This window comes from Rosa rugosa, chromosome 2 (genome assembly GCF_958449725.1).
Source record: "Rosa rugosa chromosome 2, drRosRugo1.1, whole genome shotgun sequence".
In the NCBI taxonomy this organism is placed as follows: domain Eukaryota; kingdom Viridiplantae; phylum Streptophyta; class Magnoliopsida; order Rosales; family Rosaceae; genus Rosa; species Rosa rugosa.
In genome coordinates, this window is record NC_084821.1 from 28,621,466 (window position 1) to 28,636,373 (window position 14,908).

Here is a 14,908-nt window from a genome sequence, read left to right on the forward strand (position 1 = left end):
TCCTTTCCCGCATCCTTGAATTCAGACCGTGTATGAATCGATAATTACGGTCCTCTAAGCTTTCGTATACGTTGGGATGCCTAGCTCTCACCGCCAAGAATTCCCGAATATACCCTTGTAAGGTATTGATCTTTTGTCGAGGGTAGACAGGTCCGATCATTGCCCTTGTTACACTTTCAAGATCCCTATCAATTTCGGCAATCAGGTTCCTCATCTCAACCACCTTCGGGTTCGGACGCGGAGTGGAGGAAGAGGGAAGAGTACTAGAAGATAAGGGTGGAGGAACATCAATCCGGGCGGAGGGTTCCAATTCTACGGTCACACAGGATTCGGCTGTGTTGTCGGTGCCGGAGGAGTCCATGGAGGAGTCGGACATTATTTATTTATTTATTTATTTATTTATTTATTTATTTATTTATTTTTATTTTTTTTCAAATCTGAAAAACACATTTTTCAAAACATTTTTAGTATGGTTGATGATAATAATAAGGATTAAAGACAATCCAACAAACTTCACACAACAAAAAGGTTTTAAGTTCAAGGTCTGTCAGAACCGTTATGCTCTGATACCATCTTTTCTGTTGCGACCCGGAGACCGGATTACCACAGCGCCGCCTCCCCAAGGAACCCTACTCCCGCGACACTTGGAGCAAGTGTTTTGGGCCTAGAATTCCTCAAAGAGACAAGGCCTTTAGGTTGGAAAGCAAGAAATCTATAAGCCTGAAATTCTTGGGCTTGTATAGTGGGCTTGGCTCGTAATCACAAGATTACGAACTAGGCGAATAAGAGGAAAGGAAGGTGGTGTTGAGTTGAGTTTTAGAACCTATGTCAATTTTTAGTTCTTAGCCCCAAGTTTGCATTAAGTTCATTAAATGGTAATTTATGTGAGTCTTCTAGGTCTAGCCCACTAGGACCTAAATTCAAATGGAGGTTCTAACCCTAGGGTTCCACTTTGGTGGTAAGCAAGCACACACATCATCAACCATACATAATGTTACAAAACTTTAGTGAAATCAAGCAAGCCGAAAAGAAATAAACTTTAAATAGAGTAAAACAAATTGTGTCCTCCAAGGATTATCCTCCGTGCCCAAGCTTCAACAACAACAGCCTGCAAAACAAACTAAAGTAGGGGTTAGGCTCCTACATCCAGTCATTGCCCATGCCCGCCCCCATATCTAAGTTTAAAAACATGAGTTATTGTTTTGAATAAAAGAAGTAGATAAAACCGGTTTGCGCTTCCACGTGATCGTCACCACGTAACTACAATCCCACGGCAATTGATCATCTTTCACACTTCCATCACAACCGTCCATCTAGCCAATCACTTTCCGGAATTCATTAATCACAAGGCTAGAGACAAAGGGGAGATAACAAGGGCATGGTGCACACTGCCCACCACCGGTGGCTCAAGGAGGAACTGACCTCTCCTTACGTCCCCATCAATTGCCAACACATCAATCCAATCCACGCAAACCATTTCAATTGTAAAACAGATAATTTCCAAAAACCATGCAAGAGGCCTCATATAAAACATTGTATATGCAAGAAAAACATAGATAGAGTTAAAGGCATCCCCTACCTGGAACTCGAGCTTTCTCTTGCAGCACTTGGCCTCAATGCAACCTTGTAGCAACCACCACTTCACAAGATTCCACCACGATGTCAAGCCTAGATCAATAAGCGGCATTAATAACGATAAACTAGGCTAGCTATTCACACGCAATACTCTCCAAAGAGAACCTTTCCTTTAACCTAATTGACTAGCTAATAACCAGACCATTTGGGCACTAAGGGAGAGTTGGTTTTTCAGGAAAAAGTGGCAGAAACACCTTTCAAAGATAAGTTGTCAAAAGCTGGAAACAGAGTATAAGTAAGAACTGTTAAGGGCCAAGGAAAAGTGTTCAAAGCACTTGAGATAAATTCTTGAGAAATTTTGAAAGAAGGATGGCTTGTCAACCAACTCAGTACGATTGAAATGGCTATTGAATTTCAAGTGAAACCAAACAAAGAGTAAAGGTTTTAAAGGCTGAAGTAAAACAATGTGCAGATTCTTTCCAGAAATACAAGCTTCTGTCCCCCTATTTCAAAATTGCATAACTAATTCCAGAAAAATGCTTTTGGGGTGATTCAAATTCTGGAACGTTCATATATTTGTCTAATATATTTCTCTAGAAGAAACTGACCCCAAATTCTCAACGGTTTAGCTCCAGTTTTGAAATGAATGCAACTGGGTCAGATTTTACTGAAAACTGAAAATCTGCAGAAACTGGTTCTTTTGTGTAAAGCTCTTTTGGTACCCAAAATGGCTGGTTAAGTAGACTCTAAGACACCTACAAAAAGTATCTAAAGCTTCTAAAGGCTTAAAGTCTCAGTCACCCTTCAATACTATAAGGGGAAGGTCTTGTAGCTCACTAACATGATGTTTTGAAGACATGGTGTTTGGACAACAGTAACACAAATAAACTCTTTGATCAAGCATGATTTCAATGTTCAAAATAACCATGGTTTAGCATACCCCCAACACATCAGAAAGAATGAAAGGTTCTAAGCTAAAACAACAAGGTTCCCACCACAATAGTGACAAGTTGTAATCTGCAAGAGTTTGTAACAACAACCAAAAATACATAGTGTTAAGGAAAGGATGATACTCACCAAAAACTAACAAAAAAAAGATGAGCTTCTCTTGAGGATTTCAACAGGAAAGAGAGCTGAAGGAGCTGATTGGATCGAGTCTAGCCACAGGCCAAGAAGTTTGCTCAGTCTCGAACATGCAAAGTGAAACAGAGACTGCTCAATATGTAAATGAGGTGTTTTGAACGTATTGAGTCTAAAATCGAGGAAACAAAGGGGAACTTGATGGTTTAAGAATCTTACCAACTGTTGGTATCAGTCTCAAGCAAGGTGTTGGGGATTCGGGTAGAGCAAGAGAGGAAGTTTAAGCAGAAATCCGGAACAGGCGTGCTCCGGAACAGCTTCCGCTTCGAGGGGTGTACAGGTCTCAAATCAATTCCGATGGAGCTGATATTTGGAGACTAGATAGAGAAGACATAGGCGAACAACTTTGATGAAGAAAGTTTTTTCATCGGAGGTCTCTAACTAGGTGTTTTTGGGCTCGTAAACGGACTGATGTGTCCAGGGACGAGAGGAAAGTTGAGAAGAGATGGGTGAATGACGATTTATGGCCTGGGTTCTCTCTTTTGAAGGTCTGAGATGATGTTCTTGGAGGAGTTGCCCTTTGCATGATGGAAACGTGGAGGGGAAGAGCTGAACGAGGCTCCCTTTCTCTCTGTCCAACTCTGACGTGAACAAGGAAAGAGGAAAAGCTGAGTTTTGCGTGTGAAGGAGAAGGCTCAGCTTTGGGCAGATAAATTTGGGGTAAAAGAATAAGGTGGTAAAAACCCAAAATGATGGGGAAAATAAAAGTAAAATAAGTAAATACAAGAAAACTCAAATTAAAGTGTTGACAATGCTAAATAAGGATCGGGTCTCACAAAACTTATTTTTAGATAGAAAAAATGGCAAGGCAAGTTTTGTCGGAGTTTTGCTCGAGTTTGAAAAACATAAGGAGTAAATAAATTGTGCTTTTGAAAGTCGGTGAGATGCTTGACGAGTAAGCTTCGGGTAAGGCGAGCAGAAATTTCGCCAATTATTAAGAAAGGTAAAATAAGAAAATCGTAAACGCACGCACAAGTATATTTCAAAATTATGCAAAGATGTCATTATGAGCTACAAGGACCATATTGGATCAAGGAAGAGGTTTGGGTCAAAGGTTGACTAACTTATTGGGCTAGGTTCACTAGCATACCCGTCGGTTGGGTGTCCAGAGTAAATTTTGGACTCTAACCTTACGCTATTCTCGGGCCCAAGGCCCAAGCCCAAACTATTTCCAAAAGTATTTAGCCGAACAAAGGTCGCGAAAAATTTTCCCGTCAAAAAGTGACGTTTGGAATTTCACGGGGTCTACAGATGCTCCTAACGTCTAGGATGAACATGTCTCTGAATTCATGGCTGAAGGTTTTCACAATCGAAATAGGACTTAATTGAATTCTGTGGTTAATCGACGTTGTGATACTTGTATGAAGATTTGAGATAGGATTGTAACTTGGTTCATTAAGCATGCTAGGATTAAGTCTAATTCATTTGACCCTAAGTGAGCTGTTGAGCTAAAATACTTTCTTTTCAAGTGCTTATTGATATATTCAGAATTTCATGGTTGTATTTGCAAAACGTCATCATTCTTTGAAAATCCAATGATCATGTGCCATAGATTTTAATGGACTAGAGAATACTAGAACTCGACTTGTGTGACTGTCAAAACTTGTATGCCATAATATGCCCTGATCCTGGATAGGATAGAAGGCATTAGGGTAACCACCATAGCCAAACAAGCATGTGTCCCCAATTGTTCCCGTCGTGGGACTCCTTAGAGTGAACCCTTTGAGCCTACGTTGAAAACCTTTGTTTCATCACCCTCACTACCCTACCATGAGCTTAGTACAGGATATCTCTACCCTTGTCTTAGGGACTTAGTAGAGCACGACATAGTGTGTAGGGGTGACGATGAAAGACAAGTGTGGGGTGGGGAAAAACCAAGAGAAAGAAAGAAGAAAAAAAAAAATAGCCGTAAAAAAATGAAAAGAAAGAAAGAAAGAAAAACGGCAAAAGAGAAGAAAAATTGAAAAGAAAACTCTTGGGAAATTGTTTAAGTGTGGTTTTGGACTTTCAAATTTGTAGAAGGCTCAAAGTTGAAAATTAGGCCTTTGTCCGTTTCCATGTTGGTTAGAGTGAAGGTTGGGTCCAAAATAATGATAATTGGCCCATACAAAAATGGTGACATAAGGTGGTCCATATATGCTCTACTAGGTCCTTAGGATTTTTGTATCCTTAATCTTCATTTCAAAAACCCTAGCTTAGCCCCATTACAACCAGTTTCAAGTCCTTACTTGATCCTTGAGATGGGCAGCCTTTGGTTAGTGGAGTCAGTTATGCAGTCGAGCTTATGGTTTAGGTCCATTTGTGCACTTAGTCATTTCTTGAGGTCTTTAAAAATTCTTCACAAAATGCTTTTATTGATGAAATATGCGAGCTGTTTGTTGCCTTACAATTTGTTCTCTTGCATATACTTGAGTGTGAAGCTTTTAAGCATAGCCATTTCTGAGAGAAAAATCGAGAGTATGCCTTGTGAGTTTGGATTGGACTTGTTCGAAACATGCTATCATTCCCTGTATAACTTAAGTTCTCCATATCTTACTTAGTCATATGAGTGTTACATGTTTATTAACCATGGAATTATCTATGCGATTTTGATTAAGTGTTTAACGTGAAAGCCATGAGTTTGGAGTCTCTGAGACAACAGTTAGGGGCAGTAGAGTCATGTACTTGCTTTTTGTGGAGTATTTGTTTTGTTTTGTATTTTTGTTTTGCTAAGGGACTAGCAAAAGCTAAGTGTGGGGTATTTGATAGGAGCATAAAGTGCGACGATATTATTGAGTATATGCCCCATTTTAACCTTGTTTCTCCCTTAAGTTTCGTGTTTTGAGTCATCGAGTCATTTTAAGAGTCTTGTAGAGTGTTTGGCGTGAAATAAGCGGAAAAAGATAAATTCATGAAAAATCCTAGCTAGATCAGGATTCCGCACTGTCGACTGTTTTTGCGGTCTTTACATTTTAATTCCCTTTATTTTCTCTAGAAAATTCTGATATTCTCCTGCTTGTTGTAGGAAACCTTGGCTGGTGGAACTCTTGGAAACAACAACGATGGAGTCATAAAATAAAGCATTTAAGACATTTGACCAAGCAATGAAGAAGGGAAATAAAGGAGAAAGACGTTTTTCAGTTGGGGAATAAAAGAGAAAGATGTTTCAACTGGAAAATAAATATGAGAAAGACGTTTCAGCTTGTTAAAAGACCCCATTATGAGAGGAATTAAGGCCATAAAGGAGACGTTTCAGTTGGGAAATTAAAGGAATTATGATGCAATCCCATCCGTCCAATGATGAAGGGTATGATCGACAAAAGACAACCAATGCTCCCCTATAAATAGGCAACGTCCAGAATAGAATTGGTATCACTTCCCGACCTATCACTTCCTGGCCAAAAGCTATTCCAAGACTTTGCCCAATTCACTTCTCAAACCTCCAACACTTACACGACCGTGACCACCATCCATCCATCAATCTACGAAGTTCTTAGGCGCTGAGTCAAGGACGCTCCACCACCATAGCAGAGACGAGTTCATCACCTTGTTGCCAAGCCGCTGAGGAAAGCTTCAAAGTGTAACTATGACTCTACTTAGAATTGTTGTTTCGGTTTTGTGTGTTTGGATTTGCGAGTTGTGTAATTGGAGACATGAAATTTTCAGAATATTTTTATTAATATTTTTGAGATTTTCAGTTTATTATTAAGTTAATTTCCAGAATTCTTGTATGATGCATGTTACAATCTTGTGCCCTTTTACGTGTTTAGGTAATTTTCAGAGTTAGGTTCATAAGTTTGCATGCTAGAATAATGGTGAGAGTTCTTGTGTGTTTGCTTAATTTGCCAAGAGTAATTATTATTTGTTAAGGCGCTGAGTTAAACAAGTAGTAATTAATTCTAACGGGTGGTAAAAATCATGTCTTAATGATTAAACGATTCTGGAAATTACGTGTCAAATTCTATGTGTAATGGTTAATTTGCACGTGTGAGTTGATTCGAGGGTTAGATAATACTACTACTTAAGAGAACTACGCTGAGTGTTTTCAAAAATTAGTAGTATTAGGCTTGGTAAGGACTTTTCCGATCCAAGCCTACATTAGAACGAATCAGATAAATGGATTGATCCGCTGAGGCTTTTCATTTGGGCTCTTATCTATGCATTCAAGATGGGCACAGTTTTGTAGCATGTTGAAATGAATTTCTGAGTGGTATTGGTCTAGGTTAGGGAAGTCGATCATTGTATATAGGTTTATTTGTTTCGTTTTTTTATTTTACGTAGATTAGGAACCAAATCTCAAAACCCCCATTTTATTCTTTTATTTGTTAATTGACCTTTTGTGTAGGTGTACCCTACAATCCCCGGACTGAACGATCCCTGCTTATCCTATACTAACAACTACATTTTGCAGGGTTAAATTGTGAGGCTATTTTAGCCTCATCAATGATGATTCACTAACGTGGCATGAAAAGTTATATCATAATATAAGTGATGAGAATTTCAAAATATATCACACATTAGTTGGCGAAAAAACTAACGTTGGACAAAATTGATTAAAATTGATAAGTATAGGGGAACCCAAGATGAAACTAAAAGTCTACGGGTACAAATAATAAAATAATTTAAGGTGTAAAGGTCAGGGAGGTAAAATGAAATTTACCTAAAAAAAAAAAATTAAAATAAACCCTAACTTAAAATACACATTCATCATAGGCATATGTTCATACAAGCTGGCCAGGACATGTAATTTTGATATGAGACATCCCGAGCATCCAAGGAAGATTGTTGAAGCCGATGTAGATGCAGCTAACATAGAGTTATCAACAAGTATAAAGATTTTTTTTTTTGAAGGGAAGACGACAAACTATATTAAGTGAAACTAAAGAGTACATGGAGCGATGCAAAAACATCGAAATAAAACAAAAAAGCATAACAAGATGCACAAACGCATCTATAATGACAATAGAAGAATAAAAGATAACAAGATGCATAGAAGTATCTGAAATGGGAGGTAACCAGGATGTGACTTGATGCCGAACGACATCGCTGCACTGCACATGTCACGAAAGCAGTGTAAATGTGATAGTAACCGTAACCGTAACCGGTGATATGCTCACCTAGGAGAGGTGAGGTGCTCACCAGGAGTTCGAAAGTAACCGAGGGTGTCAAAAACTCGAAAATTAGCAAACGAACTCCTAAAAACCAGAACCAATACCAGAGCAAAGAGAGCAGCTGACTCGGATCCAAGATCCGGAATTGAAAGTTTCCTGGATCCCAGATCCGGATCCAAATCCGGCCTGAAGCAATAAGGTCTGACCAAATCCGGCCTGAAGCAATGTGGGCACCCAACAACTTGGGCACCCTCACTCCAACCCAGCTCTGGACACCCGAAATGCAGGGCACCCCGCCTGAGCCGCACCGCCATGACGCCGAGCCGCACTGCCCCACCGCTGCCATCCCCTGGCCAAGACAGGACCGGGGATCCCCCTGCAACCAAAGGGCCCAACTACGACGCCTCCAACCTTCACCCAAAAGGCCTGAAGTCTTGGTCGATGCCCACGACAACCAGGATCGCCATTGATGTAGAGAGATCGAAAGCAGCTTTTCCAACCATCGCCGGATCGCAGCAATAGCCCGGAGCCGATTTGCTTTCGCCGAAGAAAATCCGATCAGACCTCTTACCGGGCGCCTCCACTGGGTAGATCCCGGATCCCACATCTGGTTTGGATCCACCAAACCTCGACACCGTCGTCCGTCACCATCACTGTATGGGGCAGCACAGGCACGAGAGAAACCCGAAGTGGGAGGATCCCACCGATAAACCGACGAGAGGAGGGTGCCGCAACCGGAAGGTTGGAAGGGAGAGGTACACGAATCCAGAGGACTCGCCGGGCAGTGACCGCGAACATCATAGACGCAAGCCAAAGAAAACGGACGGCCAAACCCTAGGGTTAGCCGCCGTAAGGAAGAGAGAGCGAGAGCGCTCATTTTTTTCTTCTCTCTTTTGCATCAACAAGTATAAAGATGAATCCAATATAAATTCAATAGACAAAGTCTTTCAAGTGATTTAAAGTGTACGTTTATGCTACGAAAATTTATTGGTAAAAGTTTTTACTCATTAGGACAATTTGGACTTTTTCTTTTTCTTTGGTTACATAAGGGACCAAAATGGCCCAATCTTTTACGTCGAAATATGTCGGTGCAGGAAAACAAAAAAAAAAATTGTAATTAGTGAAAGTTTTAACCGTGCCAATTTCGATGAGGTGAAGATTTCTTCAACTCATGTGTGTTTGGTTGTTGTGAAAGGCCAAACTGTAATTTTGTATAATTTGTGTCAATATGAAACTTGGAAGAGGCTAATTGTAGATAACGCAGTCTGCTATGCTAGCTCTTGTAACTAGTCTCCACTCGTCACTTGGCTCCGTCCCTTCAAGGTTTTAGCCTCCGAGGTTTTAGAAAAACCAAGAAAAAAAAACCCAGAACCTGGAGAATCTCAGTTTCATCAACTCAACTGAATTGATGTACCTGGAGAATCTGTGATGACTCTTGTGCCCAGTCGCCAACTTTACCCAACGAGCTCCTTGTCAAAGTTCCATGGCACCCACATCCACTTGTTCAGGTATGGCTCCTCAATTCCTTACAAGAAGCAGAAATTCCATGCAACCCACTACTTTATCAGCTCTGGTGAGCAAAACCCACCCAGGAAATCAAGTTTGTTGATTTCTCAGTACAAACCCACCAAGAATTTATCTAGTTGTAGTTGGATTGATAGATGGAATGAATCCCGGAAACAAAATGGGCCCAGGGCGCCGCGGGCCGTGTTGGACTATCAGAGCAATGAAAGTGGGAATTTGAGTAGTTCAGGCAATGATGGGGGTAGTACAATGGACAAAATAGTGGAGAAATTAAAGAAATTTGGGTACATTGCGGCGGATAAGAATGAGGGTGAAGGTCAAGGGAGGGAGAGAGTGATCGAAAAAGGTTCTGTGGAGGATATATTTTATGTTGAGGAAGGAATGTTGCCGAATTCTAGAGGTGGGTTCTCGGCGGAATCGCCATTAGGGGTGGAGAATGTGTTTGGAGATGATGATGGTGGTGAGGTGAGGTTTCCATGGGAAAAGCCCAGGGAGAAAGAGAAGCAAGAAGACGGTTCGGTCAGGAGGAGGAGTAGGACTTCATTGGCAGAATTGACTCTTCCTGAGTCAGAGCTGAGGAGGCTAAGGAATATGACATTTCAGAAGAAGCACAAGACTAGGATTGGAGGTGCTGGTGTTACTCAAGCAGTAGTGGAGATGATTCATGAGAGATGGAAGACGTCCGAGATTGTGAGATTGAAAATCGAAGGTCCACCTGCACTCAACATGAAGAGAATGCATGAGATATTGGAGGTTTGCTTCCTAATGAATTTTGTTACCACTTTCTGTATGCAATTTTGTTTTCTAGTTCTTATATTAGACAATTTTGTTACCACTTCAGCACCTGATGCTGTCCTAGGAACATTGGTGGATGTCGATGGTAGAAACTCTTGAGAGTCTTGTCCAAATTCTTTTACAAATAGCATTGGTAGGCTTTCAATGGTCCACATTACAAGCTTTGCTCGTTGCCTTCTCATTCGTTACTTTCTTCTGCAACAAAAATATGTCATCTAGGAAATAGTAAAGGAAGAAGAAGCAGAATTTTTGAGAATTTAATGTTGGTTATTTCCCATATAATTGTTCCATAGGTTATTTATTTATTTGTTATCATGACAGCGGAAAACTGGCGGTTTGGTGATCTGGAGGTCTGGCACATCGCTTTCTTTGTACAGAGGTGTGAGCTATGAAGTTCCTTCCGTGCAACTAAGCAAGCGGATATTCAAGAGAAATGAAATTTCTTCTTCATCTTCACCAACAGTAGCTGATAAGTCAGTGGGGGAACCTTCTGTGCTTGCTTCATATAGTATTGTAAAGACACCCTCAGAAGTGTCAGAGAATACATCCCAGGAGAAGGAAGAGACAGAACAGTTGCCAGAAGTGAAGTATGAAGATGAAGTAGACCAACTTTTAGATAGCATAGGCCCTCGATTCAAGGATTGGCCAGGATGTGACCCATTACCTGTAGATGCAGACATGCTCGCAGGGATAGTTCCTGGTTTCCAACCGCCATTCAGAATACTTCCTTATGGAGTGCGATCAACTCTTGGTTTAAAGGAGGCAACATCTTTAAGAAGGCTTGCTAGGGTTCTTCCACCACATTTTGCTTTAGGTAATTTTTTTTTTTTAAAATTTTTTTTTTTTTGGTGACACATGATATTCAAGGTTCTTATTGATCTTCTGTAATCTTTGCCTGTAGGTCGAAATAGGCAGCTGCAGGGCTTAGCAGTGGCTATGAGTAAACTATGGGAAAGAAGTTTGATTGCAAAGATTGCACTGAAACGTGGTGTTCAGTTGACTACTAGTGAGAGAATGGCTGAAGACATCAAGGTAATGGAAAACGGTCAATTTATGACTCATTAGGTAGTAATTATCACTAAACAAAATTGGCATGCTCAGATTCTAAATAAGGTGGGCGAATAATATCTTATATATTTGATTACTGAGTCTAGCTTTCGGCATCTTTCATGTGAAATTTTGGTAGCCAAATTACAGTGAAACCAGGGCAACTGGAATGTGATGTTATTGACCATATATTCATAATCTGGCAGTGTTGGCCAGCCAGTCACCACTTATCAAAAATAAAAGGTTGGCCAACTGGTCCAAGTTTCTTGTTAGAGATTATTTAAGAGGTTAGAATGCAACATAAGCTTACTTCCTTACAGAGGCATTACATTAGAAAGGGATTACATCAGGCAACAAAAGTTAGAAACAGGTTTATCTTTGCAGAAGGCACTGTAACCTCTGTCTTGATTTTGTTGCATAAATATCATTCTGACTGTTGTCTACTCAATGTAATTACTTTTTCTGCTATCAATCAAATCAACTCTTTAACATAACACTTGGCAGTTCTTTAGGCAGAATATCATCACCCATTGTTACTGGGAAATTGAAAAAAAAAAAAAAATAAAAAAAAGGGAGTCAGAAACTGAAGAAAGGGTGAAAGTATTACATTTCTATTTGCTATATCTATTGTAAATACTTTATGGGTGCGCCAGAGAAAAGTAGTTATCTTTGTTTTCCTAATTTTCCTAAATTTGTTGTTCATCCTGTTTCAACATGCTTTAAAATCGGAGTAAAATTGGTCACCAGATTTATTATTTTGTAATAAGATGAGAACTTAAAGGTGTGAGATTGAGGTTCTGGGTGCTCTGGGCAATTTATTTCAAAGATTACTTATACAATACTGGGCTTTATGACATGGAATATTACCCGTTATAATATCACTTCATATCTCATCTGAGTTTGTATTAGCTCTCTGCTGACAAATGTTGGATAATTGACAAAAATCTTATTTTATTTGCTGCAGAAATTGACAGGGGGTGTGCTGCTATCTCGAAACAAGGACTTCTTGGTCTTCTATAGGGGAAAGAATTTTTTGTCTGCAGAAGTCACTGAAGCATTAGTGGAAAGGGAGAGATTGGCAAAATCCCTTCAAGATGAAGAGGAACAGGCCAGGTTGAGAGCATCAGCGATGGTTATGCCAAGTGTTGAACCAGCTCAACATTTTGGTACAGCTGGTACACTTGGGGAGACTCTGGATGCAGATGCTAAGTGGGGAAAGAGGTTGGATGTTCATCATAAGGAGAAGGTGACGCAAGAAGCAGGAATATTGAGGCATGCCAATCTGGTTAGAAAGCTTGAACAGAAGCTTGCCTTTGTAAGTTCCCTGAAGCCTGGTATTGTAACTATTCTTGATGGATTTATATAAGAAATATCTTGCAGTCTAACAAAGTGTCCTTCAGTCAATGTCCCTTTGAATTCTTAATATGCTACTTTGATTTCTCACTTGCTTCGGTGGTACAAATTCTGCTAGTTTGAACTTTTTAATTTTGTCTACTAGGCTGAACGAAAGCTCATGAGAGCTGAACAAGCCTTATCTAAGGTAGAGGAGTCATTGAAACCATCGAAGCAGCAAGCAGACCCAGAAAGCATTACTGATGAGGAGAGGTTTATGTTTCGTAAGCTTGGTTTGAAGATGAAAGCTTTCCTACTACTTGGTATAATAATTTCCAACTCCTCATTTAACTTGTCTGTGATTTTATTATGGCTACTTACAGAAGCTTGATTTACTCAGGTAGACGTGGAGTTTTTGATGGTACAGTGGAGAACATGCATTTGCACTGGAAGTACCGTGAATTGGTCAAGATAATGGTGAATGCTAAAACTTTTGATCAAGTAAAAAAAATTGCATTAGCACTTGAAGCTGAAAGTGGAGGTGTCTTGGTTTCAGTAGACAAAGTCTCCAAAAAATATGCTATAATTGTGTACCGGGGAAATGACTATCAGCGACCTTCTACGTTGAGACCAAAGAATCTTTTGACCAAAAGGAAAGCTTTGGCACGTTCTATTGAGCTTCAAAGGCAGGAGGTATCACTAGAAATTTAAATGCTATTGATCTAATGCTTTTGGTTTCATAAGATAGGATTTATTAATGATCTAAGTATCACTCCACCATCATAGCTTTTTGAACGATGATTTTCCTGACTAATCTTCTGTTTGTCGAACAGGCTCTTCTGAAACATATTGCAGCTGTGCAGAGTAGGGTGGATAGACTGAGATCTGAAATTGTAAGGCTCTTTACACATTTTAGTCATTGCTATTACAAGTCTAACTATTTTACTTGGCAAGAAAAATTTAGAATACTGCCTTTTGTCTTTTTCATTTTTATTCTAAGTGGCTTGTATGCACATTGATAGGAACAAATGGATACTGTGAAACATCATGGAGATGAAGCATTGTACAACAAATTAGATTCTTCTTATCCTACTGATGATGAGGATACAGAGGTTTGTACTTAGTTGATCTTCTGGGTTTACTCTTTTTGTTAGTAATCCACCTTCTAACTCCTTACACGGTTTCACCTTTGTTCACTTTTCTAGGAAGAAGGCGACGATGCTTATCTTGAAACATATAACAGCGAGAATGATGGTGAAGAAGAAAGCAGTTTCTCAGTTCACAATACTTGCACGGAAACCAATTTTCCTTATCATCTCCAGAATGAGGACTCTCTAGCAGAATAGGAATTTCCGCAGCGACATATACACACAGCGCGCAAGGGTATGAGTGTTGGAGCAGACCCAGATGAGCAAGATAACTGCTTGCAATGATGGAATGAACTGAATATAAGGACAGGGTTCAAATATGCTGACACCGATTCTTGCAGTAATATTCTGGTTACTTGTCACGTTGTACAAATTATTTCCATGTATATTTAATTTCTTTTTAGCTGTTTTTTTTGCAAGGCAATTTGCCGTGTTTACTCGTGAACTACAAAAATTTGCTACAGTGACACAGGATGAAACATTCTAAATTGTGGAAGTAGGATATAGGGTGGTTTATATTGTATACTAAGGGGGTAACGACAGAATTGTTCTTTCGTTTCACAAAAGATTCAGTTAAGATCCTGATTGCTTTTGAGAAATGCCACATCCTTGGCGTGAGTTCAACTGCGGCAAATTTGTATGATTTTAGTAGGGCACAAATTGGATGTGTCGAGAATCAAGGCCTTTTGTATTTATTTTAGAATTGGTATTGGTAATATATTTTTTTTGAACAATATAGATTCGGCCTCCGAGATAGGCCTGGCAATGTGCGGGTATAGTGCGGGTACGGTGCGGGTTCTTAACGGGCCGGGTTTTTAACGGGCCGACCCGGTAAAAACCCGTTTAGTTAACGGGTTTCGCGGGCTAAACCCGACGGGTTTGCGGGTTTTCCATTGGAACCCGTTAAAACCCGTTAACAATTTTTTTATTTATTTATTTTTTTTTTTTTTTAATTACATACATTAATCCCCCAACTATTAATTACACCCTTTAAAACTATTAAGGCTAATCATATTGAACACAAATCCAACCGTGTTCCGAGATGGAAACTGGCAAAAGCACTAGATTTCTCTTGCAATCTCAACCCTCATGAGATTTTATGCGTGGGAGGGGATTTTTATTTTTTATTTTTTTCAACCAGACTACACAAAAATCACAACCAGTACTCCAAATCAATAAACATTCAACAAACATTCAAACCCACACATTCAGGTCAACTTGGAGTCCACACAAACCAAAATCAATACTCTAAATCCA

The 14,908-nt window shown here is 39.7% G+C and overlaps 1 protein-coding gene and 1 long non-coding RNA gene across 4 annotated transcripts; one reads left to right on the top strand and one right to left on the bottom strand.

The window, feature by feature from the left end:
- Nucleotides 1–548: 548 nt before the first annotated feature.
- Nucleotides 549–3,938, bottom strand: LOC133728064 (uncharacterized). 3 transcript variants are annotated; one of them, XR_009855595.1, is made up of 4 exons: nt 2,875–3,938; nt 2,653–2,787; nt 1,580–1,668; nt 549–1,427 (listed from the first exon to the last, which is right to left on the bottom strand). It is a non-coding gene; the product is annotated as an uncharacterized LOC133728064 (long non-coding RNA). The 3 variants fall into 3 exon arrangements; XR_009855596.1 differs by having other exon boundaries at nt 550–1,427; nt 2,653–2,761; XR_009855597.1 differs by having other exon boundaries at nt 706–1,427; nt 2,653–2,732.
- A 5,109-nt stretch (nt 3,939–9,047) lies between these two features.
- Nucleotides 9,048–14,255, top strand: LOC133731843 (CRM-domain containing factor CFM3A, chloroplastic/mitochondrial). Its single transcript, XM_062159272.1, has 9 exons — nt 9,048–10,082; nt 10,446–10,938; nt 11,026–11,156; nt 12,136–12,486; nt 12,670–12,826; nt 12,904–13,196; nt 13,337–13,396; nt 13,526–13,615; nt 13,709–14,255. Exons 1-9 carry the CDS (start codon nt 9,234–9,236, stop codon nt 13,847–13,849), a joined length of 2,565 nt encoding a protein of 854 aa, XP_062015256.1. The 5' UTR covers nt 9,048–9,233; the 3' UTR covers nt 13,850–14,255.
- The last annotated feature ends 653 nt before the right edge of the window (nt 14,256–14,908 follow it).

Excerpts from the sequence above, each read along its gene's own strand:
- LOC133731843 (XM_062159272.1), top strand. The coding sequence starts at position 9,234 with ATGACTCTTGTGCCCAGTCGCCAACTTTACCCAACGAGCTCCTTGTCA. Across the intron at positions 12,487-12,669 it reads TTGAACAGAAGCTTGCCTTT|GCTGAACGAAAGCTCATGAG; the intron begins GTAAGTTCCCTG and ends TTTGTCTACTAG. Across the intron at positions 13,397-13,525 it reads ATAGACTGAGATCTGAAATT|GAACAAATGGATACTGTGAA; the intron begins GTAAGGCTCTTT and ends GCACATTGATAG.